This window comes from Panthera uncia, assembly GCF_023721935.1.
Source record: "Panthera uncia isolate 11264 chromosome C1 unlocalized genomic scaffold, Puncia_PCG_1.0 HiC_scaffold_4, whole genome shotgun sequence".
Lineage (NCBI taxonomy): Eukaryota > Metazoa > Chordata > Mammalia > Carnivora > Felidae > Panthera > Panthera uncia.
This window is the reverse complement of record NW_026057585.1, coordinates 80,387,890-80,415,714: the sequence shown is the minus strand read 5'-3', so window position 1 is coordinate 80,415,714 and position 27,825 is coordinate 80,387,890. Positions and strand designations below refer to the sequence as shown.

The window sequence follows — 27,825 nt, the reverse complement described above, 5'->3', positions numbered from 1 at the left end:
GTACTTTATCCACAGTTAGAGTTCCTCTGTTTAGTATGTATCCCACACCAAAATACCCCACATTCTGTAGTTAATACCCTTGCTCTGCAGGCTCTGTGCCAGCTGTTGTTCTTCCCTTGTTATTGGTATCTGTTTTCTGGTAGTTCTGCTTTTTTGTCATAGTCATCTGTAGTTACATTTTATCTCTGTGTGTTTGGACTGAAAGTTCCTTGCAATCACATCCTATCATGCCTTCTTTTTTTACATCATAGATGCTCATGGTCTAGAGTTCTGGGGGAAAATTCATGTAACATGTTTTTTTTTCTCTTTTAGTGTCTATTTTGAGCTTTTATTTTTAGATTTTTAGCCTGTATGAAACATTTGCATTTCAACATCTAAAAGTTAACTTGGAAGTTGAAAGTTATCTAATCTGCCAGCCATATTACCCATCTATATCCTTGCTTTTTAAAAAGATTTTGGTCCTGGGGTGCCTGGGTGGTTCAGTTGGTTAACTGTCTAACTCTTGGTTTCAGCTCAGGCCGTGATCACTGTTCATGAGATCAAGCCCCATGTTGGGCTCAACACTGACAGCACAGAGCCTTTTGGGGATTTTCCCTCTCCCTGCCACCCTCCCAAATAAACTTAAAAAAAATTTTTTTTTGTCCTTAAAAGTGTAACACTTAGTAACAGTACTCTTGACAGCATTTTCATTTACGAGTTAATTTCACAGCTTTGCTTTATGAATAAAGTATTTGAGGCTCAGTGAAATTGAAGGTCTTCCCCCAAATCACTAAGCTAAGTGGCAGTTAGGCCAACATCCGACTCTTACTTAGATATCTTATTCTGCCTTTTGTAATTCTTTGAGTGATAGTTAACTACCTTTGTTTGTTTATATGTTGCTTTGCCAAGATTTACATAATCACAAATTATATTGTTATACATTTTATGGTGACACTTGGGAGAACTAAGTGCATACAGTAGTCAAATGTGAATAAGAAATGTTTTTATCTATTCTTTGCCTGGTTTATTTCAGCTAAGGATCATGGTTGGCATATGTAAGTGGGGGTTAGGAAAACGAAACTACCTCTTGGGCTCTGTGTTTTGTCCCTGGACTAAAAGAAATGGTATAGGGAAAAGATAATGGTGTGATGGTATTTCAGAAAGGACATTCCAAACTAGGTCTTCAAATAAATGGTATAGGAAGAACTCTTTAGTACCTGGCATACTGTGTACTCTAATATTCATTAAAATAGTAACTTAGGTTCTGTTTATTCACTTTCGGTATTTTAAGTGAGATTTAAAAATTGATTATTGACGGGTGTTTGGGTGGTTCATTCGGTTAAGCGTCTAACTTCAGCACAGGTCATGATCTCACAGTTTGTGGGTTTGATCCCCATGTCGGGCTGTGTGCTGAGAGCCTGGAGCCTCCTTCGGATTCTGTCTCCCTGTCTCTCTCTGCCCCTCCCCTGCTTGCACACTGTCTCTTTTTGCCTCTCAAAAATAATAAATGTTAAAAATTTTTTTTAATTGCTTGAGAATCTGCTTTTTGATTTGTTTATTATTTTTGAGAGAGGGAGAGGGAGAACTCCAGCAGGGGAGGGACAGAGAGAGGGAGACAATCTGAAGCAGGCTCTGCGCTGACAGCAGTGAGTGAGATCATGACCTGACTTGAAGTTGAATGCTTAACAAACTGAGCCACCAAAGCACCCCAAGAACCTACTTTTGAAGTGGAATTGGTATAGTGTTCCTACTTTTAGATAGCATATATATTTATTAATTATACAACTCTCCAGAGTTGGTGTAGTTATGGCTGAAAGAATACTAGACTGGGAATCAAAAAATGGGGATTCACATTAGGTTCTGCCAAAGTCATGTCACTAGGAACACATTAATGGAGGTACTCCAAATTTCTGTTTTTCTTTGTAAAAATTCTGAGGATATTAACTGTTCCCTACTGTGTAGTATTGCAATAAGAATCAATAAAAGGTGTGAAAACACTTTATACTGCTGACAAATGTCTAGATTACTTCTCTTACATCAGTTTGCTGATAAAAAGCAAACTTGGCCTGTGTCATCATTTGAGTGACATAGGGTATCTCTTGCTTTGTCCTCATTTGCAATTTCTTATTTACAGAATTTGGAGGTTTTGGCTCAGTTAGTGGAAAAATTGAAATAGAGATCAAGATCAACCATGAAGGAGAAGTAAACAGGGCACGCTATATGCCCCAGAACCCTTGCATCATTGCAACAAAGACTCCATCCAGCGATGTTCTTGTTTTTGACTATACCAAACATCCTTCCAAACCAGGTACCTGCCCTCTTTAGTTCAAATACAGATAATGAGTCGCTGTGGGAATACATTGCTCCACTCAATTGGAATTTAATTGCTTGTTATTCTTTGTATAATTTATACTGGTGATTTATACTGGTATGTGTGGTATTCTTCATTCTTCTTACCCAGGTGGGGAAAAAAGTGCTTTTTTACACAGAATAGAGTGATGCTTATTTTAATCTTAAGCATTCTGTCTTTGATCATAATGGGTCTGTATCGCTGTAGATATGAAGAGCCTTCAAACTCTTGATCAAAATTCCATTATGTTTAGTAGACCCAAGGAGGAAGTGAGCTCTGGATAGTCTTGATATGTCTGTTACTTTGCAGACCCTTCTGGTGAGTGCAACCCCGACCTGCGTCTCCGTGGACATCAGAAGGAAGGCTATGGGCTTTCTTGGAACCCAAATCTCAGTGGGCACTTACTTAGTGCTTCAGATGACCATGTGCGTATCCTTCCCATTTTGAAGCAAATCTGGGCTAGTTATCAGTTGGTTTCTTTTCTGGGGTGTGTGGGAAAGTGAGAATCTTCCATTTATATAATAGTTAATTTTACATTTAAGACCATCTGCCTCTGGGACATCAGTGCTGTTCCAAAGGAAGGAAAAGTTGTGGATGCGAAGACCATCTTTACAGGGCATACAGCAGTAGTAGAAGACGTTTCCTGGCATCTGCTCCATGAGTCTCTGTTTGGGTCAGTTGCTGATGATCAGAAACTTATGATGTGAGTAGAATCGTGTTTTAATTTTTTCTTTGTTATCTAAGTTTTATATTGTTACCTATTTTAAGCTTTTTTCCTGTTTCTTCTTTTTTATCAAAGCTGGGATACTCGTTCAAACAATACTTCCAAACCAAGCCACTCAGTTGATGCTCACACTGCTGAAGTGAACTGCCTATCTTTCAATCCTTACAGTGAGTTCATTCTTGCCACAGGATCAGCTGACAAGGTCAGTTTGTTTTATTTTAAGAAAAAACATAGGGTGAATTTCTCTGGCTTCCTTTGAATGCATAGAGATCTTTTAGTTACGGAATTTCTTCTCATTAAAAAAAAATTTATTGTTCTTGCTTTCCTTTTTGTATGTAGACCGTTGCTTTGTGGGATCTGAGAAATCTGAAACTTAAGTTGCATTCCTTTGAATCACATAAGGATGAAATATTCCAAGTAAGAGAAACTAACATGCTTTTTTTTTTTTTTTCTTTAAGGAAAACCTGGATGTGTGAGTAGGCACACTTGTGGCTTATCCCATTACTATAAATAATAAAAACCTTCTACATGTCTATGCTAATCTCTGTAGGAATTGGGATTGTTATTTCTATACTTCCTCAAACTGGTCATTGGCCACTTATATTCTTGAGGTATTAAGAAAATTAGTGCCTGGGGACGCCTGGGTGGCTCAGTCGTTTAGGTGTCCGACTTTGGCTCAGATCATGATCTCCCAGTTAGTGAGTTCAAGCCCCGCGTCAGGCTGCACGCCTGTTTGGGATTCTCCATCTCCTTCCCTGTCTGCCCTTCCCTCCCTCCCTCTTTCTCTCTCTCAAAATAAATAAACTTAAAAAATTAAACCAAAAAAAAAAAAAAAGGAAAATTAGGGTCTGATTTTATTCTTGTCTCTGACGCTTGTCTCTTACCTTATTTCCAGAACTTACCATGTCTGTTGATTTTGTAGTTGAAGCCTAAAGTGCTAGCTCCCATGTTTCCTGCCTCATGAGTTTAAGCTCCTTTCTTAATCTGGAAAAACTGACTCAGTCAAGAAATGTTGCACTATGTTCAAAGCTTATTGCTGGAAAACTGTGAGGAATATGTTCTAGTCTTTGCTGTCAAAGAGCTTACAATTCTGTAGCAAGGAAAGGCCCATTTAGAGTCACCATAATAAAAGATGGTCAGGTGTTAAGAACCTAAAAGTGGTCAAATTTAATTTTGGTTGTGTGAAAGTGGCCTCTGAACTAGTCTCTAGGTGAGCCATTTTCCCATGCACTTAGTCTCACTTAACCTTATTTTCTACTCTCAGCCTCTCCAGTGAACATTTTGTCTTTACTCTGTCTCTTTGTCCTTGCCTGTAATGGTATTCTTGCCAGGAGTATGTCTAAATTCCTCCCTAAGGATTGGTCACTAATGCACTCTTATCCGTACCGTGAACCTAGGACTTTCTTATCAAACAGTGTAACAATATGTGATTTTGTTGTGTGTGTAGTAGCTTACTTTAATAAAGTCATTATTGTAAGTCATTTTTTATCAGTTTTATAGTGCTGAATTCATAGTAAGTATTTGAGAAAATAGATATTGTGTGTATGTGTTTTGCATTTTGGTTCTAAGGTCAGAATTGGATTACATTCAGCCAGAAGCCAGAATTAGTAAGAATAGATAAGATCAGATCCTCAAAAATATAAGATGAGCACTTGGCTGGCTCAGTTGGTGGAGCATGCAACTCTTGATCTGGGGGTCGTGTGTGCAAGCCCCACTTTGGGTGTGGAGCCTACTTTAAAGTTTAAAAATCTTTAAAATACATACATGTCGGGGCGCCTGGGTGGCGCAGTCGGTTAAGCGTCCGACTTCAGCCGGGTCATGATCTCGCGGTCCGTGAGTTCGAGCCCCGCGTCAGGCTCTGGGCTGATGGCTTGGAGCCTGGAGCCTGTTTCCGATTCTGTGTCTCCCTCTCTCTCTGCCCCTCCCCCGTTCATGCTCTGTCTCTCTCTGTCCCAAAAATAAATAAAAAATGTTGAAAAAAAAAAAATTTTACATACATGTAAAGTGAGAAAGAACAAAAGCTGACTTCCTAGGTTTAGTGATAGATTATTTCCATATAAGAAACAATATTATCTAGCTGTCAAGTTTTATAACATCTAAAATACATTGATTTCTTTTATTTACAAAATGTTTTAATTGTTAAATATAATTTAGGTATTTTCACCTCAATTTTTAATTTTTTTTTTTAATGTTTATTTGTTTTTTGAGAGAGAGAGACAGAACGTGAGTGGGGGAGGAACAGAGAGAGAAGGAGACACAGAATCGGAAGCAGGCTCCAGGCTCTTAGCTGTCAGCACAGAGCCCGACGTGGGGCTCGAACTCATGAACCGTGAGATCACAACCTGAGCTGAAGTCGAACGCTTACTGACTGAGCCACCTAGGTGCCCCTCTCCCTGAATTTTCTAAACGCTTTTCTGTTTCCTTCATTCTTACTATAGGTTCAGTGGTCGCCTCACAATGAGACTATTTTGGCTTCCAGTGGTACTGATCGCAGACTGAACGTCTGGGATTTAAGGTAAATCTTGTGTTAGTTACTTTTTGTGGAGTTAACTTTATTTATACTTTCCCAAATTAGTTACTCAGGATAAATGTTTTAACTTATAAAAATTTTCTTGTGTTAGTAAAATTGGAGAGGAACAATCCCCAGAAGATGCAGAAGATGGGCCACCAGAATTGTTGGTATGTTACGCACACTGAGTAGTATTGAAATAGTCTGTATTTATTGTCCTCTATCTGTTCCTCATATCTTTGTTTTTCTCCCTCTTGCAGTTTATTCATGGTGGTCACACTGCCAAGATATCTGATTTCTCCTGGAATCCCAATGAACCTTGGGTGATTTGTTCTGTATCAGAAGATAATATCATGCAGGTTTGGCAAATGGTAAGTGTTAATCATTTATTTGGGGGAGGTTAGGTAAATGAGGTGTAGTGTCACTTCATATTTATAGACTTTAATGAATACCACTGGCCTCTCTGGTCAGTTTATTCCTGAGTATGACTTTAGCACTTAGCTGTACATTATCATTTTCAAGTGTCTGCTTGTTACCTTTATCTCCTTGTCCCAGTGGTGTTTCAAACTCAAAGAAACCAAACTTCTCTCCCCCTTTACCTTACTCCCCTTTCCTCCTGATTTTCCTGTTTCCTATATGGCTCTAGTGTCTTCTCCAGGTCTTCCAACTTGAAAACTCAAGAGTTTTCTATTATCACTAGACTTCTAAGTCTAGTTCACTTACCAGGTTTAACATTGTCTGTCTGCAGGGTCATATCTATACTCCTCTTACAGAATACACACTTACATACCTACTTTCCTGTTTCTGCTACACACCCTAGTTTTTGTCAGATTCTTACTACTACTTTCTAGACTATAATAACCTCCTTGCTGTTGGCTTGCCTTCTGCTTTCCCCTCTTTGCTGGCAGTTGAATCTTTGAGAATGGCATTCCTTTGAAGTGGCTTATGAACATGCCCAGCACATGCCTACCACAGTGGCACAGCATCAAATACTATCATTTCTCCATGAAATTTTAGTAGATGCTGAAAACATCCCTGCCCTTTATACCCCAGCTGGAGGTGATTGAGGTCAATTCTTTGAATTTCCAGAGAGCTTGGAATTTAATAAAAGATAACTATGATGTCTAATATATAGCAGAGTTAGAAACACTTGCCTTCTGGAGATGGATGGTGGTTGATAGTTAGACATAAGGTGAATGGGCTTAATGCCTCTGAACCGTACACTTAATAATGATTCACATGGGGGTGTCTGGGTGACTCAGTCGGTCGAGTGTCTCACTTCAGCTCAGGTCATGATCTCCTGGTTAGGTGAGTTCAAGCCCCGCATCAGGCTCACTGCTATCAGTGCAGAGCCCACTTTGGATCTGCTGTGTCCCTTGCCCCTTCCCCACTCACACTGTCTCAAAAATGAAATGCTTTTAAAAAGTGGTTAAGATGGTAAATTTAAGATATTTTTCGTAAGTTTTTTTGGAGAGAGCATGTGTGCAAGTGGGGGAGGGGCTGAGAGGGGGAGAATGAGAATCCCAAGCGGGCTCTGTGGTGTCAGCCCTGATCCTGACGCTCAGTCCCACAAACTGGGATCGTGACCTGAGTCAGAATTAAGAATCAGATATTTAACTGCCTTAGCCATCCAGGCGCCCCAAGATGGTAAATTTTATGTGTTTACCACAGATTTTTTTAAATGTTTATTTTAGTTTTAAAATAGCGTGAGTGGGGGAGGGGCAGAGGGAGAGGGAGACACAGAATTCAAAGCAGGCTCCAGGCTGTCAGCTGTTCGCATAGAGCTGGACACAGGGCTTGAACTCACAAACCATGAGATCATGACCTGAGCGGAAGTCCAATGTTTTAACTGACTGAGCCACCCAGCTCAGGTGCTCCTGAGATTAACATATTGTGTGGTGTATCTGTACTTTGGAATATTATGTATCAAAAAGAAATGTGCTTTGTTTTTATAAGATACCCATGACATTTTAAGTAGGAAAAGGGCAGATTGTAGAACAATAGCATGCTGTAATCCCTCATGTTAAAATTATTGTAGCTAGTGTTTAATTAGGGGTGCCTGGGTGCACCTACATGCGTGCACTCTCAAAGATAAACATTTTTTAAAAATTATGTGTAACTATTTAGAAGGCTATTTGTCAGAATGTGGTTGGTATATTTAGGGAGTATTTTTATTTCTTCTTTATTCCTTTTAGTAATAATTCTGTGTTAATATGTGTAAACAGAAAATCTGGCTCACCTTTTTCCTTGTATTGTACCCACATAAAATTAATATAAAAATTAAAGACGGAAAAGTGAAATAGTCTGCCTTGGATAGCCTGTAAATTAAAAATATTTTAGTTCCCATGGGATTGTTGTAGTAGATTGAACTACATTATCTTCAGGCAGGCCAGGTATTTCCTTTACTTGTTTTTTTTAGAATTGTGGTAAAAGAAAAGGAGAATTATAAAATAAATATTTGGTCTTTGTCCAGGTTCCTAGCACAGAGGTCCTAAAACCTTTGGGATTGTCAGAGTGGTAGAAGTCTCTATTCCTATTTATAAAGAGCCCCTTTTGGCCACGCCTGAGTTTAGGCTAAGGAGGTAACTTAGGGCCACTGGATAGCCTTAGGATAGGTCTGGACTCCCAAAAGACTGAACAGTTGATTGGAAAACTTTTCAGTCCCTCCCACCCGCAAGCAGAGGGGATTGCGCTCTGTAAAGACTCTTGAAAAGCCTCTATAAAACTTCTCAATGCAATGAGCTTCCAAGTTGTTAAATAGATCGATGCTGCCTAGGGAAGGCATGGACGCTCTGTGCTCCCTTTTCACCGTGCCCTGGGCATCACTGCCATTTGACTATTCCTGAGTTTTAAGTTGTAAACTGCTGATACTAAATAAAAGTTTTCATGATTTTATGAGTCATTCCAGCAAATTATCAAATCTAAGATGGCAGGGGGTGGGAGGGCAGCCTGTGGAAACCCCCAAGTTTTATAGGCAAGTTGGACAGAAGTACATGGTTAGTCGGGGCACTCGGCTTGACACTGGCCTCTGAAGTGAGGATTATAGTCTTGTGGGACCAGGCCCTTAAACCTATGGAGTCTGACACTACTTCTAGGTGTAGTTAGTGTCAGGATTGAATTGAATTGTTAGATACCTTTGGGTGAAAAAGACAGTTACACATTCGTTGTCAGAAAACATTACAAAATCGTATACATTCCTGTTGCAGTCAGATCACAGGCTTTTTTTTTTTTCAACGTTTTTTTTTTTTATTTATTTTGGGACAGAGAGAGACAGAGCATGAACGGGGGAGGGTCAGAGAGAGAGGGAGACACAGAATCGGAAACAGGCTCCAGGCTCCGAGCCATCAGCCCAGAGCCTGACGCGGGGCTCGAACTCACGGACCGCGAGATCGTGACCTGGCTGAAGTCGGACGCTTAACCGACTGCGCCACCCAGGCGCCCCGAGATCACAGGCTTTTTAAAGAGAAGACTGTCCCATCCTCTGCAGCACCTAGCCTAGTGATTTGTGCACAGTAGATGCTAAGTAAGAACAGTTAACTTTCCTCAAATAAAAGTATTTTCTGTATTTATGATTATGCCTTTGGCTGCAAGTTTTTCATCAAATGATAGAAGTAGAGTTTATTTTATGCTAGAGCAGTTTTCTTTTTTCTTTTTACTTTTTTTTTTTTTTTTTTTTTTTTTTTTTTTTTTTTGAGAGAGAGCAAGCACATGCACAAGCAGGGGAGGGGCATAGAGAAAGAGGGAGACAGGATCTGAAGCAGGCTCCATGCTGACAGCAGAGCACCCGATGTGGGGCTCGAACCCATGACCTGCAAGATCATGACCTGAACCGAAGTTGGACGCCCAACTAACTGAGCCACGCAGGCACCCCTAGAGCAATTTTCTTTTAAAAATATTCATAAATTGAGATTTGAAACCCATGGTTGCGGGGGGGGGGGGTCTCTTAATGAATGCTTATTTATTTTTTACTGTAATCACAGAATTATGCAACCGTCACCACAGTAATTTACCCCTCAGAAAAACTGCATACCCATTAGCCATCACTCCCTATTTTTCTCCAGTCCACCCAGCAGTAGGCAATCCCCAGTCCACTTTACGGATTTGCCTGTTCTGGACACTTAATATAAACTAAATAATACAATATGTGACTACCTTTTTTTTATTGCCACATACCATTTTTTTTTTAATTTTTTTTTTTTTTTTAACGTTTATTTATTTTTGAGACAGAGAGAGACAGAGCATGAACAGGGGAAGGTCAGAGAGAGAGGGAGACACAGAATCCGAAACAGGCTCCAGGCTCTGAGCTGTCAGCACAGAGCCCGACGCGGGGCTTGAACTCACAGACCGCGAGATCATGACCTGAGCCGAAGTCGGCCGCTTAACCAACTGAGCCACCCAGGCGCCCCGCCACATACCATTTTTATTTATTCATCATTTGATGGGCACTTGTGGTGTTTTTACTTTTTTTAATTTTGTAAATTTTTTTTTAATGTTTTATATTTTTTTTGAGAGAGAGCGCAAGCAGGGGAGGGACAGAGAGAGGGAGACACAGAATCTGAAGCAGGCTCCAGGCTCTGAGCTGTCAGCACAGAGCCTGATGCGGGGCTTGAACCCACAAACTGTGAGATCATGACCTGAGCCGAAGTCTGACGCTCAACCAACTGAGCCACCCAGGCGCCCCTGTCGTTTTTACTTTTTGACTCTTGTGACTAACGTCCAATAAAAGGACTCCTGAAGGTTGAGTGTGAAGACAAACAGTAACCATACTTCAGTTTTGTGGGAATGTCCTAATCTACTTGGCCTGTGGGCCAGCTGCCTGTTTTTATTGGAACATAGCCATACCCATTCATTTTCAGATGGTCAGTGGTTGCTTTCATGCAGCAACTGCAGAGCTGAATAGTTGCTACAGAGACTCTGGTTCAGTCTGTCTCTCTGGCCTGATCTGTTTTTGAAACTTTAACTTCAAGAAATATCTTTCATGTTTACTAAATGCCCTTTCTCTGTTTCTTGTTTTTGGGCAGGCAGAGAACATTTATAATGATGAAGACCCTGAAGGAAGCGTGGATCCAGAAGGACAAGGGTCCTAGATATGTCTGCACTTCTTGTGATTTTAGACTCCCCTGTTTTTCCTCTCAACCCTGAGATTGATTTAACACTGGTTTTGAGACACAGACTTTGTTTGGCTATCCCTCTATGATAGGTACCATCAACAATGTTACTAGCCCAAACAGAGGGTGTTTTCTAAATATTAACTAGGGGACTTGATTCAGTAAAACCACAGACTTCTATTTAAATTTTCTTCAGGAATTTTCTAGTAACAAAGGTCTAAAGTAGCCACTTTAGAAAGGGGAATATTGTGTGTGGTTATTTTTCTTCTTAGGCTGTATCCCCAAGTTTTTCAGACTCCTTTAAGTTAAGGCTAAAGTGAGGAAGGAATAGAGCCAAGTGAGGTAGGTGTCTGAGCCATGGAGTATAAATACCACACGATGTCATTTTTATTCAGGAAATGGGGGAGATTCAAGTCCTATAAATTCCTCTTCTGAAATCTTCACACCTGACTTTCCAGGATGCACATTTTCCTATGTAGACCAGTCTCCCCTGTTTCTTCAGTTAAGTCAAACCTATGTGTTCCTCTTTCCCCATATATTTTTGCTTGTTAGTGTATTTCTTGAGCTGTTTTCATATTTCTTTCCTTTCTGTGAAATGGTTTTTTTAAAAAACTTGGGACCACCAAGTTGTAAAGATGTATGTTTTTACCTGACAGTTATACCACAGGTAGACTGTCCAGTTGAGTTGAGAAGAGTGAATTGATAGCTTGTATTTGTTTTTAAAATTAAATTAATCCTGGATAAGAGTTGCTTTTTTTTTTTTTTTTAAAGGAGTTAGTCCTTGACCACTAGTTTGGTACCATCTCTATTTTGGGTGACCTGTTTCACCAGCAGGCCTGTTACTCTCCATGACTAACTGTGTAAGTGCTTATAATGGAATAAATTGCTTTTCTACGTAACCCCATGCTGATGGGTTTTATTTAGTACATAACATTCATCAAACACCAGTCTGGCTTCTCGAAGGGTTGTTCAGAGGACAGTAATTGTCTCTGGTCTTTGACTATCAAGAGCAGAATTAAATATAATAGACCCAGAGCTAGAGAAAAGAGGTTCACTCCTTCCCAGGGAAAGTGCAAGACATAAAACGCTAAACCCGAGAGGCACAGGATTAGTCTTTGATAAAATCACATCTTTTTGAAGTCTCTCTAGAGAACTACATGGACTTGCAAGACTGTCAAAGGCAATGTGGCAGAGAGCATTTAAGGCAAATTTTAAATTTGGAAAAGGTGTTTGAACCTTTTCCCATAGAGAGGTTGAATCTCCCCAGTATATTTTTCACTGGGGTCTGTACTTAGAGGTTAGAAATAATAGGCTCTTGAAAGCCTTTATCACCAAGTACCATAACCAGATAAAATGCCTGGTTCTTTGCCAGGCACTCAATTGAACTGAGTAGATCACTCTGACCCAGAATCATTTTCATGAGACACAGTCTTTGGGAAAATCTAGTATTCTTAACCTTTAGGTTCAAATCTGGATTGGTTCCTTTTTTCCAAGTCAGTAGTTCTTTTAGAGTATAGCGAAAATTATCTTCACACAATTAGGAGTAAACTGTATGAGTCTGCACAGACTTAAACTTTGTAAAAGGATTCATTTTAAAGTCTAACACTCATGGCACAAAAGAATTCAAATTGTAAACCCATATAATGAAAATCGGCTGCCTTTTTGACCCTACCTGTGCTCCAAAAAAGGTTTTTGTTTTGGGTCAACACAAGGCAAGATACATTCTTCACAACACTAAAGTGTGTCCATACATCCATCCTTTACTCTGCACGTGGGGGTTGCTGCTGGAGAACAGAAGGCTTCTTTTTCCGTTGCTAAGTGCATTTAGCTTGGTACCAGCAGCCTATGAAATAGACTCCACCTAAGCCTTGACTGATGGTGTTCTGCCTCCAGCCAGCCTTAGAATCTTTCTAAACAGGTCAGCCTGTATTTGTAACTTTCCCAGGGTGAATTGCTTGCCAAGTCCCTGGCACTCCCTTCTCTGGAAAAAAAGTATGTCCAGAGGGTACTTAGTGATCCTTTGCTAAGAAGTTTTGTGTTGCTGTTTCTGGATTGCAGATTTGGCCATATGTTTCTAAACAGCCCCTGTAAAGTTGAGAAAAGAAAAAATAAGTTTATATTTTGTGCAACTTGAAATAATACAGCATAAAGTTCATCACAACTTCCGAAGTTTACTTAGTGCGGGCTAAGTTGGGGAGAGATTGCTAGAGTGTGATTTACATATGATTAGGAATGCATTTCCCTCCAAATGCCTATTAGGGTGCCTTTTACCTGCAAGACTGAATGAATGGTAACCTATGTGGTGGTGATGGGACCGACTAGCCAGGTTAACCTTGCATGGGTGTTAACAATGACTGAAATTCTCGTTTCTTAAGATGAGTCGTTGCCCTTTCCTTCCCTATTGTACTTTTTTTTTTTTTTTTTTAAATTTTTTTTTTTCAACGTTTTTTATTTATTTTTGGGACAGAGAGAGACAGAGCATGAACGGGCGAGGGGCAGAGAGAGAGGGAGACACAGAATCATCGGAAACAGGCTCCAGGCTCCGAGCCATCAGCCCAGAGCCTGACGCGGGGCTCGAACTCACGGACCGCGAGATCGTGACCTGGCTGAAGTCGGACGCTTAACCGACTGCGCCACCCAGGCGCCCCTCTATTGTACTTTTAATCTGATCCACACAAAGGTGTTTAACATACCATTTTCCTCAATTACAAGGTTCTCTAATCTCCCAAACAATAAGCGTAATCAGTTACTCCTAGGTAAAACATGGTAAAAGAAAATGCTAGTAAGTTACGAAAAGTATTGGTTATAACTGTTACTTGTGAGTTTGTATCTAAGACACAAGACTAGCTAGAAAGTAAGAATTAAATTTATGGGCATCTGTCTAGTATACAACTTAACATAGACCTTTTTTATCCTTAATGTCTTTATCCAAGAGAATCTAGGATTTTATCAGGAATATAAGAACATATTAGTATATAAAGAAATCAATGGATAGGCGTGTTGCTTGTTTCACATATTAAGCAATAATCGTGGGGCACCTAGGTGGCTCAGTCGGTTAAGCATACGACTCTTGATTTGGCTCAGGTCATGATCTAACAGTGAGTTTGAGACCTGTGTCCAGCACTGTGCTGCCAGTGCATAGTCTGCTTGGGATTCTCTCTCTCCCTCTCTCTCTGCCCCTCCCCTGCTTGCTGTCACTCAAAATAAACTTTAAAAATAAATTCTGTCCCTCAGGCTAAAACAACACCTACTTGAGTTTTTTGTTTTTGTTTTAACTTCCATATTTAGCCTTCTGGCCTCCTTTGTCATAGTCTGAATTAGGTAGCATAACTGTCTTCTCTGCTATTTTTTTTTATTAAAAATTTTTTTTTAATTTTTTTTTTTTTAACGTTTATTTATTTTTCAGAGAGAGACACAGCATGAACGGGGGAGGGGCAGAGAGAGGGAAACACAGAATCGGAAACAGGCTCCAGGCTCTGAGCCATCAGCCCAGAGCCCGACACGGGGCTCGAACCCGTGGACCGCGAGATCGTGACCTGAGCCGAAGTCAGACGCTTAACCGACTGAGCCACCCAGGCGCCCCATGCTATTCTAAGGAAACTTTATGAATAGCTGATGGGGTAGAATAGGCCAAGGAAAGTGATGCACAGAGCCCCTAGATGTGTCATCCTCTTACAGAATTCCCAGTGATAATTAGGGCATATTTTGAGTCCTGCTAGAAACAGAAACATTCCAAGTGACTACTGAATGCTTAAATCGGGCAATCTGGAGGTATGTGTTATTCCTAACTGACTTGTCATTTGACACACTTTTTTTTTTTTTTTTTTCAGGCATTAGTATTGTTAAGTTAGGAAAGCAGCAACAAGGCAAACACCACTCTTGTACCCTCAAGGATCACCTTGAGACTGTGTCTCGATTCCACCTGTCTGAGAAGTGGGAGCGTTAGCCTGTCCCAGGCTCTTGGATAGCATAGCCCTTTAAAAAAAAGAAAGCCATTTTCCATTTGTCCTGGATGAGCACAGTTTGGAAATCATTTCCCAAGTCATTGTTTTGCTTTTCCATGTTAAGTGAAATTTCCCCTGAGCAACATCTCCCTCCCCACCATCCCCTCAGCCGGTGTCAGTTAAGATCTGAATAGCAGCAAAAACTGACTTATAAGTTGAGAGCTCTTCGGCGAGGCTGATCCTTAGCTGCTCTATCTCTTTGTTCTTCTGTTGCTGGAGTTGTACCCCATTCCTTAACCGCCTTTGTCGTTCTTCCATTTCCTCCAGCTGTTCCTGCAGGTGAGAGGGTCAAGAACATCTCTAGTGAGCAGAACAATAAAAAAACTGGCATTGTCCGTTATAGTTTATAAAGCACTTTCTTAGATGTTGTTTAATCTTCACGCCAGTATAGTTTGAGAAACTGGTTCAAAGAAATGTTGGGACAAAGTAATCCTGCTTAGGAAAATGGTGACCAGAAAGGAGTCTTGTCTATACTGGCAGACTACTGCTTAATAGAATCCTACAAAGGGTGGGTGGGTGCTCAGATGGTTTTTTGTTTGTTTGTTTTGCAGTTTTAAGAAGTGTTGGGGAGAGTTGTGGTCCTGTAGTCGGTGTGCTGAGAGTTTTATGGACCTCTGGCTTTGTGCAAGTTTATTTCTATCAGGATAATCAGTTTTTACATCATCCTGCAACTTAAAGCAATTTAAAAGAAACCAAGTCTTGGGGGTGCCTGGCTGACTCGGTATAGCATGCGACTCTTGATCTTGGGGTGTGAGTTCAAGCCCCACGTTGGGTGTGGAGCCTACTTTGGAAAAAAAATCAAGTCTTTGTATGCAGTTATTCTTAACTATTTTTTTGTTTGTTTATTTTGAGAGAGAGTGTGTGGGAGGAGCAGACTGAGAAGGGGAGAGAGAATCCCAAACGGGCTGTGTACTGTCGGCACGGAGCCTGATGCAGGGCTCAAACCAACAAACCATAAGGTAGTGGCCTGAGCCAAAATTTTGAGAGAGATACAGCACAAGCAGGGGAGGGGCAGAGGGAAGGTGAGACAATCCCAAGCAGGCCTCACACCATCAGCACAGCCTGCCATGGGGCTTGAACCCACGACCTATGAGATCATGGCCTGAGCCAAGGTCAAGAGTTGGACACTTAACTGACTGAGCCACCTAGGCGCCCCACTTATTCTTGGCTATTAAATGTAGTTCTAAGAGAGTTAAAACTATTGGAAGTCCAGTTGTTTACAGGAAAGAATAAACACAAGTTTTGTATTTGAACCTCCTTGAAGTCCAAAATAGCTCTGCCTGGTACTTCTGTAACATCATATGCAAATAGATGCTTTATTAGGATGTTGGCTATCCTAGTTGTTAATTTCCTTATACTGTACTTGTTACACAAAAAGACTGAATTTGTTCCAAAGTGCTAAGTTGGAAGATGAAGAAGCTATGCCCCAGAGGCCTTCAGGAGCCTTAAGATGATTGTCCGTTTCCCATTCTGCCCAAACCAAACAGGATATATTCTGTAAACTGTCTCTGCCCAGGATTAATGCCTGAGGAGTGAGGTAAGGAAGATGTCAGCAAATCCGTCTCTGGCATAGTTGGTAGCTGGCGTGGATCCTTAGGAAGCATGAGGGAGATGGGAAGGGAAGGTTGCAGCTGAAAGGCCTGTTTTAAAGGGGTAATGACTTCACCTCAGATTTTGAAGAATAATGAGCCAGGAATCCAGTTTAGGTACATGCTGTTATTAGAAGGATCTAAATAATTTGTTCTCTAAGTCATCCTTCATATACCTATGGCACATCATTCTGCAGCGTTTGATACTCTGGCTGAATTTCGACTTTGGTCAACCTTGTGAAAAGGCCTTTTTTTAGTGCCTTAGCCATACTTTGGTGCCACACAGAGATGCGGTCTTGCCATCTAAGTCTGTCTTCTGGAGGGAAGCACCCGCAAACCTCTGCGCCCCAATTCCCCAAGCCTCCTTTCGACATCTAGCAAAGCTGTATTTTGGTGAGACCTAAAAGTACACGCTTGGGAAGACAGTCTGTACCATCAATGATAAACTGACCAGGAGGAGCAACGTTACAAAATGAAACAGATATTGCTACCCTGACTGGCGTTAAGCCGGTCTTAATCATGTAGCACCACGAGATTAACTTTCTAAAACTGCTTTATCGTGTTCGTCTTTCAAAGACTTTCCACCTCTTGAGTCTGGCATTCAGACCCCCTTCAGTCTGACCCCTACCTCTAATTAGAACCTCCACTGCGCTTTCAGATGGACATTTTCCTCTAGCCTGCACTGTGTAGCAGGGAGGCCACGACTAGTCACATGTAGCTAGTAAGTACTGGAAATTCAGCTAATCTGAATCCACATGTACCTAAGTATAAGCTACACAGATTTTTAAGACTTGGCATATAAAACATTGTAAAATACCTCAAATTTTGATATTGACTGAATGTTGAAATATTTTTATATGCAGAGTTAAATAAAATACTAGTTTCATCTGTTTCTTACTTTTTTTTTTTTTTTTTAATGTGGCTACTAGAAAATTGTAAATGACATCTGTGGCTTGCATGATGTTTCTTGGTTCTAGCCTGCTGCTCTAGCCTGACAAATTCACAGATCTCTGTGTCTTTACTCCTGCCATTTCTGTCACCTAAACAGCATCTGCTATATTACATTACCATTTATCTTTTTTCTTCTTGTGTAACTCCCAGCTTGTAGGTTCCTGCCCAGCACCCTGCACGTAATGCTGGATGTGAAGCACGTAGATAGTAAACATTCTATAATTCCGCATTCACGACCTACCAATTTCATCTAAAAACTTGGAGACCATTCTCAGCAAATTCCTCACACCACCCACTGCACCAGTCCCCAAATCCTACCCAAATACTTTACTTCACATATCTCACATGATCTCTCCCTCATAAGGCTTAAGTGGTCTTTCCAGGCTCCTTCAATCCATCCTACATGCCACCATTTTTAAAAGTATGTGCCTATGCGCAAGTACTTTACAAAGATTAATTCATTCTTTCCAACAGCCTTATGATGTGTATTATTACTAATCCCATTTTACAGTGAAGGAACAGAGTCACTGGTGAAGTCATTGGTCCAAAGTTTCCCAGACAGGAAGTGAGCCAGGATTTGCCACTGGCTTAGAAAACTCATACTTTACAACTGCGTTGTTGCCGTCTTGTCTGTGGAGCTCTTCAGTGGTCCTCAAACTGTTTTCCATGAAACCCCAGGAGAAAGCCATATGGAAGTGCCCTTGCCTCAGAAAGTAGCTCACTTTTACCTGTTTTACATGCTGGCATTCTATATCAAGTTGTGTTTGGGGGAAAGGGTCTGTGGCTTTGGAGAAAACCTTTTTTTTGAAAACCACTGACTTGAAGACTATGGAAAATCCTTCAGTCTGGTCCCAATCTACCACTACAGCCACATCTATCCAGCCACACTGAGCGCACTTCCCTTAACATGTCTTTTTATGTTTTCATGCTTTTGTGTAAGTCATTCCCTCTGCCTGGAATGCCTCTTTCCCATGTCTACCCAACAAATTTATTCTCCAAGGCTTAGTTCAAACACCTTGTGGAAGTTGAATGTGAACTTGGGCTAGATTGCACAGGGTCAGAATCCTCCTGTCACTTCCTGAACAAATGATTTGACTTGTCTGTCTGGTTTCTGTTTTCTCATTTTTCATACAGTGACAGTAATTTATAGCTATCACACAGAAAGGTAAGGATTAAATGTATTAATACGTGTAAAAAACTACAAGTACACGGTAGCTATTTTGTTAACTCTTGTGAAATTTCCCCTCCGTGTCCCCAGGCAGGGGTAATTATACGTACTTCATTGGTACAGTGCCTTATTCCTACTACTGTTACAGTGTTTATCACTTGAAGAATATTAATGATTTCACTGATTCTATGGCTTTCACATTTTAACATTTCAGATCAGGGTGCATCTTAAAATCAAGTGTCTTTGATTTTACGCAATATGTTCATTATATCTGGTATCCTTCCTGGACTATAAACTATTTGAGGTCAGAAACTACCCCTCTCCCCCATTTCTCATCTCATCTCTTCTGCCAGCACATAGTTCACTGCCTGGCACATGGTAAGCAGGCATAGAAAATATTTGTTGAATGAATAGATGATGGTGATGAAAGAGGCAGAGTGTACAACTGCAAGAGTGAAGTGCACCCTTGAAAAGTAGTCAGATGCCGTAAGTGACCTTTGGCAAACAAGTCTGGGAAGCCATTTCACAAAGCAGAATTTGCTTACTAGGACCTTGATTGCTACTTTATGACAAAGCAATAGGAGACATCCATCAAGAGTATTTTTCATAGAATGATCTTGGGAAAGCTGTACCAATCAGCAAATCTGAAATCCAGCACAGTGATGAAAATCGCGGGCGGGTGGGGGGCGGGGGCAATTCTACAACCCTAATACTATGTCCAAAAACTCCTCCAGAGGATTTCCTGTTGATGGTACCACTGTCCCAGTTAGGCTTGTCTGAAATCTTGACACCCTCTGTGACTTCTCACCCCTGCCCCCTTCATTCAGTGGCCACATTATCCTGCATTTGTTCTTGCATCCTTCCCCTTCCTTGTATTCCCACATTGGTTCCTCTTACCTATAGTAGCTTCCTGATTAGTCCCCTAGCTTCTAGGTCTCCAGCCCATTTTACACACTGCCACCCGTACTTTTTCTAAAAGTAGAGAAGCAATTATGTTACTCGCTTGATTAAATACCTTTACTGATGTAACTGAGTACTGAATGAAATCCAAACTCCCTAGTTTGGATTTCTGAGTCCTGACATGACCTGGGGCGCCTGGGTGGCTCAGTCAATTGAGTACCCAACTCTTCATTTTGGCTCAGGTCATGATCCCAGGGTTGTGGGATTGAGCCCCACGTCTGGCTCCACACTGAGTGTGGAGCTTGCTTAAGATTCTCTCTCTCTGCCCCCCTTCCCAGCTCACACACTCACTCTAATTTAAAAAAAAAAAAAAAAAAAGCCCAAAATGATCTGCCCCAACCTACCTTTACAGTTCAACTCACCTTTCAATTTTTCACCTGTCATATGCAGCCAGGTTGCAGATGTTGAGTTAATATATATATTAAAACTACTCTCACCTATTTTTTTAAATTTCTTTAATATGGCTATTATAAAGGTTTAAATTATATTATGTCTTGCATATTTCTTTGGGATAGCACTGGTCTAGATCTTGCCTATATTTTAATACCTAGCTCAAATAACACCACTTCTTCCATGGAGTGTTGTCTGATTTAATGGATGACTAAAAATAATTTCATTATCGTATAGCACTCTTACCTGTACCTCTCTTAAATCACATGCTGCTCTTTCCCCTGGATTACAATTATTAATGTAATGTCTGTCTGAGTACAACTTAAGGATACATTTTATGCCAAAAAAATAAAAAGATCCTCTTTCACTAGACTGAACCAATTAAAAAGCTGCAGTGGGGGAGGGGATTGCTTTCATAATACAAACTACAGAAAGCTTGACAAAATTTTGAGTGAAGTGAATACAGCCATTTTCAACAGAGGATATGTTCCTTGAAGGATGGATCAGAATCTCTGGAACTTTTTAAGCTTATCCAAAGGAACATGTATTTCAAAAGATGAAAATACTGCTCTGAAAGGAACCACCACATCGTGGTCCCCTCATAGTGGCCAGCAGCCCTTCAGTCAGCATTTAACTGATGTCCTCTGAGCCCGAGTGGCAGAAAAAAGTAAAGCAATGCTCCCTTCCTTCTGAAAGCTCACAGTCCGTGGGAGAGAGACAAAATTGTGTTTTTACTTTGTATTTATATCCCACCCTGTTCTATAAAGGGATTAGAACTGGCTCACACTTAATCAGAAGTAACTGGAATACAAGTGAAATGGTGATAACGCACAAAGAAGGAAAATGAGGAATAGAGCTTCATAGATTTCATCCCAGTTTTTGCTTTGTTTTAAGTAATCTCTGTGCCCAACATGGGGCTCAAACTCATGACCTTGAGATCAAGAGTCACACGCTCTACTGAACCAAGCCAGCCAGGCGCCCCTCGTCCCAGTTTGAAAACTGGGAAGCTCCAAGGCAGAGATCAGCTAGGTGGGACTTGAGGGTGAATGTGCAGGGAGGGAGAGAATGAAAATCCCACCTCGCCTCATCCCCCTCTTGCTCCCTGCACCCAAGCATGATTCACCAAGAATTGGGAAACTGTGCCGTGGAAAGTGCACGGAAACATTCACAATTGGCCAGGCCAGGGTTCATAGACCACCAGCTCGCTGAGCCTGTTTCCTCATCTATGAAAGTGAGAACACTTGATTTGGAGGCTTAACGAGAGGACCGGGTGACGGTCGGTGTCAGGGCGCCGCCTACATTCTCAGCCCGGAGCGCCGGCCTAACCTGGTGGGATGAAGAGCGGAGTAAAGGAGCGGCCGCCCCGAGGAGTAAGCGGGTCCTCCTGCATGTAGGAGGGCCTCCTTCAAAGTGGCCGCGAGACCTGTGACTCCGGTCACCTTTTCCTGCCCCAGGCTAACTGTCCGTGCCCAGGGGGCCTACCCTGTACTGCTGCACCTCCTCATCTCGTTTCTGCCTCACGAGCAAGATCTGGTCCTCCAGGTTCCTGTTCTGCAGCTGGAGCTGCCGGGCCTCTGCTTGCAGGGGTCTCAGAGCCTCCTTCATCCCCTGGATCTCGGCCTGGGTTTTCTGCAGCGCTTTGGCCGCAGCTTCTTTCCTCTCCAGGAGCCGCAGCAGCTGAGGCTCATACTCTTCCTCCAGGCCTTGGCGGCTCTCTGCCATGAGGTTCTCAAACTGGGCAGAGAGCCGCCGGCTCTCCTGGAGAAAGTGCCCGTCCCTCTGGCTGGGAGGTGCTTCCAGTTGTTGCCGTAACTGCTCCTTCTGCTTCTGATAGGCGTCCCGGAGCTGGGCCAGTTCCTCCGAGAGCTGGGCTGCCCGTGTGGTCAGCGCTTGCCGGAGATCGGCAAACTGGGCCACGTCCTGCCGGCGGCACTCGAGCTGGTATTGGCAGGCCACGCATTCCTTCGTCACCTTGAACAGCTTCTGCTTGACCAGCCGGATCTCCTCCCTCAGCCCGTCCCTCTCCAGCTCTGCTTGGGCGTGCAGTTTGTAGGCGGCCAGGATGTCCTGATGGACCTGCTGCACCTCCTGCAGGGCTGGTTCCCGGAGCAACACCAGCTCGTGGATGAGCCGATCCCTCTCCTCTTCCAGCTGGGCCACAGCTTGGACACATTGCTGGAAACGCTCCTCTAGCAATTCCAGGTCCTCTATGCTCAGGTTGTCTGTGCTGGGACTAGGCCCGGCTTGGAGGCTCTCCTCAGGGCTGGGTTTCTCCTCGCTCGTGACCGTCTCTCCCCCGGAACTGGTCTGCTCTGGGCTTGTGGTCTTTCCTGGCTGCGTGGGCTCGTCCACATATAGTATCTCCTCTGGCTTCATAGGCTCGTCCATCTCCAGGGCCTCCCCTGGTTGCCTGGTCTCCTCGATATACAGTGCCTCCTCAGGCTTCTCCGTCTCTTCCACGTAGAGTGTCTCATCGAGGTCACCTGTGTCCCCCAGGTAGAGAATGTCCTCTAAGTTCAAGGTCCCCTCCAAAGACAGAGTAACTTCTGGGTTCAAAGTCCCCACCTCACGCGGGGATTCAGAGTTCTCTTCGAGAGAAGAACTGGCTTCCGTTCTTGTTTCTCTGCAAGAGAAATGACTTAAAGTCAGAGGGCAGCCACAATCCCGGGATGGTTCCCGACGAGAGCCATTGGGCTTTTTTCGGCCTCTCACATCTCAGAGGGCACTTGTCTACTCCTTCCCCCTCCGTCAGCCTACCCCCATACACCCATGGCTCAGATCCCCTGACAACATCCCCATGACGTCAGCGTCTAGCCTCTGCTTACATACCTTTAAGGCCAGGAAGCTCACATCGTTCCACTGTCATAAGAAAATTCTAGTGTTGAAGTAAAACCTTCTCTGCAATTTTTTACCTGGACTTGGTTCCTCTTTCTGGAATCAGACAAATCTAACTACTTTCCCATGCCAAGTTCTTTAAACACCTAAGGAAAACTAACATCTTTCGATTATTCCATGCATGCCAAAGTGTCCAGTGCCCTCCTCGTTTGGGTCACTTCTTTCTGACTCAGCTCCAAACTGTCACTGTCCCTTGGGGGTGGGTATTGGAAACAGTATCCAGGTATGTTCTGAGCTCTGGACAGTATGTTTCTGTTGATAAGGCCAATATTGCCAATAGAGGGCAGCTCAATCATACTGGCAAATGCTGAGTTTGACTAAAGGCCTTTAAGACTGTCTCATACTGAGTACTTTTATTTTCCTAACTTTTTTAATGTTTACTTATTTTTGAGAGAGACAGAGCACGAACAGGGGAGGAGCAGAGAAAGAGTGAGACACAGAGTCCAAAGCAGGCTCCAGGCTCTGAGCTGTCAGCACAGAGCCCGACGTGGGGCTCGAACTCACTGCGAGATCATGACCTGAGCTGAAGTCAGATGCTAAACCGACTGAGCTACCCAGGTGCCCCTCACAATGAGTGCTTTTAAACCACATCTCTTGTTCCTGTAAAAACATTCATCTTGTTAGAATTGGCCCATCCTCTGGCCTGTCAAAGGCTCTTGAATTCAGATTCTGTGATTCTGACAGAGAAGTTCCTTAACCCAGCTGCCAGTTGCCTGCTAATTTAACCAGCTCCTGTTAAGGAATATTCTCCTGCTTCTCTGGCCTTCAAATGGCTTTGGTCCTTCCTGTTTCAATTCATCTTACCTACCTTGGATCTCTGGGCAATTCTTTGAAAATATAAAATACCACGGAAATAATAACAATAAATTACACTTAAAAAGGTCCTAACATCTGAATCTAATATCATTCAGGCTCAGTTCTGAATGATTTACGTATACCAATTCATTTAATCCTCATAACATTTTTATGAGGTAGTCATACTTATTATCCCCATTTTACAGATCAGGAAACTGAGGTGAAAAGAGATTAAGTAATTTGCTCAAGGAAACTCCTACTCCATGAGCACCAGTTATAAAACAAGTTAAATGTGAGTGTAGCTTACAAGAAACTTGTTTTAGATATAAAGCATAAATGAAAAGCCCCATGTATCAGTGAAGTCATCTGTCTTGAAAAGGCCGACTTGTGTCCAGGTTTTAAGCTCTAGATATCAGCTCCAAGTTCCCACTACAGATTACTTTTATTCTAAATCGTTGTGTCCTCACTCTGTCTTCCTCTCTAGCACCCCAGGAGTCCCTGGCTCCCCATTCTGTGTCTCATGGTGGCCCTCTGGAAGCCACAAGTGTGGCTTCACCAGGCCCCAGACATCACTGGCTTCATGCAACCCAAGCACCTGCACCGAAATCTAAAAGCTTGAAGGCAGCCTCAACCATCACCCTGTCTGTTCCCATCACTTTACCACAAAGACTGATCTCTCTCACCTGGTGTCACCTAGCACCTCAAACTCAACTTTTCCCAAATTATCCTTCTCCCTGGGCTCACTATACCTGTATTCTCCAGCTCAGAGAAGCACATCCCCATACAGCAGGTTGATGAGGCAAATAATCTACCCCCCCCTTCTTTTTTTTTTAATTTAAATTTTAGTTAGTTAACATACAGTACACTATTGGTTTCTGGAGTAGAACTCAGTGATTCATCACTTACCCACAACAGCCAGTGCTCATCACAACAAGCGCCCTCCTTAATACCCATCACCCATCTGGCCCATCCCCCCTCCCTCCATCAGCCCATAGTTCGTCCTCTATCATTAAGAGTCTCTTATGATTTGTTCCCTCTCTTTTCGTTCCCTGCCTCCCATATGTTCATCTGTTTTGTTTCTTAAATTCCACATGAGTGAAATCATATGGTATTTGTCTTTCTCTGATGGACTTATTTCATTTAGCATAATACATTCTTGCTCCATCCATGTCACTGCAAATGGCAAGATTTCATTCTTTTTGACGGCTGAGTAATATTCCATTGCATATATATACCACATCTTCTTCACCCATTCATCAGTTGATGGACATCTGGGCTCTCTCCATCGTTTGGCTATTGTTGATAATGCTGCTATAAACATTGGGGTGCATGTACCCCTTTGAATCTTTGTACAATAAAAACATGTACCCCTTTGAATCTACATTTTTTCCCCTTTGGGTAAATACCTAACAGTGCAATTGCTGCATCGTAGGGTAGTTCTATTTTTGAGGCAAATAATCTTTAAACAGCTCTTTTCCTCCCCCACATAGCCAACTCACTGAGAACTGACCTATCTCAGAAAGTCTCCAGTCTCCACCTCCTCCTCATCCCCTTGCCAGGGCCCTACTCCAAGTCATCGCATACCTGCACTCATGTGCCAGCCTTGTAACGGGCATTCTTCCTTCTCATGCCAGCCTATTGCCTACAGCGCCACAGCTCACTAGAACATAACCGTGTCGCATCACTTCATGCACAAATAGCCAGCTGCTTAGCATAGACTCAAAGCCCTTAAAGATGTGGCCCCAACATACCTTTCCAGGCTCATCTCACACTACCCGCCCCCGCCCACCCAGAGCATGTGTTAACACTTTTACACCTCCTACTCCTAGCCCACTATGTCTAAAGAATCCAGCTCAGAAAATACAGCTCCTTGTACACCATCTGATGAGAGAACAATCCTGCACCACCTGGAAAGGTAGAGCTCGTAGCACCAGAAAGGATGCACCTGCTCAGCCGGCCAGACCCACCTTGATCCTCAACAGAGCCCCTGCTTTCCCAGCAGACGGCCCTCACAGGCTCCTGCTGAGTTCTCCACCCTGGAATGACGTAACTGTGTTCAAGGCAGTATTCCAAGTATTTTACATGAATACTCATGTATATGATGCTCATCTGTTACCCCCATTTTGTAGATGAGGAAACCAGAGCACTGAGTAAATAACTCACTCAAGGTTCCACAACTTGTAAGTGGTAGAGGCTGGAGAAGATGGCATCTGGCTCCAAAGCTGGACGGTGCTCCTTTTATCACTCGGTTCCCAGAACAGGCATGAGTTCTAAAACAGGTACAAAGCTACAGCAGGTCCAACAGAGCTTGGCACATAGCATTCAAAATATACTTATTTAGAGGTGCCTGGGTTGGTTAAGCCCCAGTTGGTTAGGCATCCGACTTTGGCTCAGGTCATGACCTCACGGTTCCTGAGTTCGAGCCCCACGTCGGGCTCTGTGCTGCCAGCTCAGAGCCTGGAGCCTGCTTCAGATTCTGTGTCTCCCTCTCTCTCTGCCCCTTCCCTACTCTCTTTCTCTCTGTAAAAATAAATAAACTTTAAAAAGGGGGGGAGGTGCCTGGGTGGCTCAGTTGGTTAAGCATCTGACTTCAGCTCAGGTCATGATCTCACAGTTTGTGGGTTTGAGCCCCGCATTGGGCTCTGTGCTGACCGCTAGGAGCCTGCAGCCTGCTTTGGATTCTGGGTCTCCCTCTCTCTCTGCCCCTTCCCTGCTCACACTCTGTCTCTCTCTCTCAAAAATAAACATTAAAATTTTTTAATTATGAAAAGTTAAAATATATATATACTTATTTACCTACTCGTAAATTTCTATTCGTCTTTCAAGCCCCACTCATCTCCCCTGTGAAGCATTTCGCAGACAAACCCATTATTGCGTTCTCAAGGCACTTTGTGTGCAGCTCATCTTTGCACTTAGTGCTATTACAGCAGTGAGCGTGTCCGTGTCCCCTGAGAGTCCATTTCCTAAGGACAAGTACAGTTCTCATTCTGTGTATCCCAGGGTGGGGCTCTGTAGAAGGAAGGCAGGCAAGAAACCAACTCAGATCCAAGGAGGAAACTTTGCCCAAAGTCAAGTGGCAAAGCTGGAAGTAGAACCCCGGCCACCTGACTCCCAGGCAGCGCCCTTATCACACACTGTTGTTGCCTCTGTTGCCCCCCCCCTCCCCCACCAGTGCCAGGCCTCTGCTCAGTGCTGCCCTCACACAGCTGCCTCTCTCTAAGGGGCTGAGGAAAATAGGGTATGGGAGGTCGAGGGGCAAGGGAGCCGGCTCAGCTGGGGCCCCTGACCTCAGGCTTCCTTGGACTCCAAGCAGCCTCCCTCTGCCACTCTGACCCTGGCCCTAGAGGACTCCAGCAGCTCCCACTCTGCACATCGAGGCTGTGGCAAGGAGTGTCTGTGACATGCTGCAGGCATGAGTTGGTGTGTGTCTGACTCTGTGTGTATCTGTATATGCATATGGCAGCACAGGGGACTGTATGTGCAAAACTGTACTCAGCTTTGTGCTGTGTGTGACAGCGAGGGGTGTGGGGTGTGTGTGTTTGCACCTTCACCTCTTCGGGGCTATGGTCTGACCTGGGGCAGAAATACTCCCTAGTGGCCCCAAATCCCTGAGCCACAGCCCTTTCCCCGTCACCAGTGGTAAGCTGACAGAGTGGATGGTTGGGGGCGGGCCTTCTCTCCGGGGGTGGGGGGGGCAAAGACCAAGGCCCTCCTAAGACCCTCCCCACCCCCCATTCCAGGCCTCAGACCGGAGAGAGCAAGCTGCCAGAACAGGTTCTTAACTCCAAGCTGGCAGCTGCCCAACCTTGCACCAAGTCCCTTCCACACAGCGAATTCAGCAACTGGAGGCCTCCATCTCCAGTCGCATTTGGGGTGAGGAATGAAAGAAAGCTAGTAGCGTCCTTGGCCACTCTGGCCCAGTGGCATTTGCCGGTGGATGCCCACCAGTCTGAAAGGGTTAATCGTCACCCAGCCCCGGAGGGGAGGGGGGGGCGCTATAAAAAACCACAGACAAACGGAGGTGCCGGGACCCCGGGCCTCCCCCATCTCCCTTGGCCGGTGGCTCCGCCCAGTGCCCGCGCCGCACCCCGGCTGGCCCACCACCCCCAGCCAGGCGAAAGGTGATCGCGGGGGACTCGTCCAGCGCCCCCTCCCCCCAGCGCGGCGACTCGGGCCCTGCGCGGTCCTACCTCGCGGCCTGGGCGGCGCCGTCCCCATCGAGCCGGGGCTCCGGGCTGGCCATGGCTGCGCGACCCCGGGCTGGGCGGCCGCGTTATTAATAGCCGGCCCCGCCGGCCGCTCGCTCCGCGCCCGCGCCCGCCGCACTGGCAGCTGCCGCCGACACCGGATCCCGCCCGCCCCGGGCCGGGCGCGCCCACTTGGCCCCAGCTCCCGCCCGCGGG

General features: G+C 43.7%; 2 protein-coding genes across 3 annotated transcripts in view; one reads left to right on the top strand and one right to left on the bottom strand.

The window, feature by feature from the left end:
• RBBP4 (RB binding protein 4, chromatin remodeling factor) overlaps positions 1-11,569 on the top strand; it is a 21,624-nt gene extending 10,055 nt beyond the window's left edge. The window contains exons 4-12 of the mRNA XM_049617570.1: positions 2,114-2,287; positions 2,639-2,754; positions 2,872-3,032; positions 3,129-3,255; positions 3,393-3,470; positions 5,492-5,568; positions 5,675-5,732; positions 5,823-5,933; positions 10,584-11,569. Of these exons, the coding sequence (XP_049473527.1) occupies positions 2,114-2,287; positions 2,639-2,754; positions 2,872-3,032; positions 3,129-3,255; positions 3,393-3,470; positions 5,492-5,568; positions 5,675-5,732; positions 5,823-5,933; positions 10,584-10,649 (968 nt within the window). The 3' untranslated portion in view covers positions 10,650-11,569. The remainder of the gene's footprint in view (positions 1-2,113; positions 2,288-2,638; positions 2,755-2,871; positions 3,033-3,128; positions 3,256-3,392; positions 3,471-5,491; positions 5,569-5,674; positions 5,733-5,822; positions 5,934-10,583) is intronic.
• On the bottom strand, positions 11,302-27,825 carry SYNC (syncoilin, intermediate filament protein). Of its 2 annotated transcripts, none has more exons than XM_049617568.1 (4): positions 27,613-27,825; positions 21,215-22,355; positions 14,823-14,947; positions 11,302-12,755 (listed from the first exon to the last, which is right to left on the bottom strand). In XM_049617568.1, exons 1-4 carry the CDS (start codon positions 27,663-27,665, stop codon positions 12,680-12,682), a joined length of 1,395 nt encoding a protein of 464 aa, XP_049473525.1. In that variant the 5' UTR covers positions 27,666-27,825; the 3' UTR covers positions 11,302-12,679. The 2 variants fall into 2 exon arrangements, 1 of the variants encoding a protein (XP_049473525.1); XR_007454840.1 differs by having other exon boundaries at positions 12,682-12,755; positions 14,569-14,947; positions 27,613-27,819.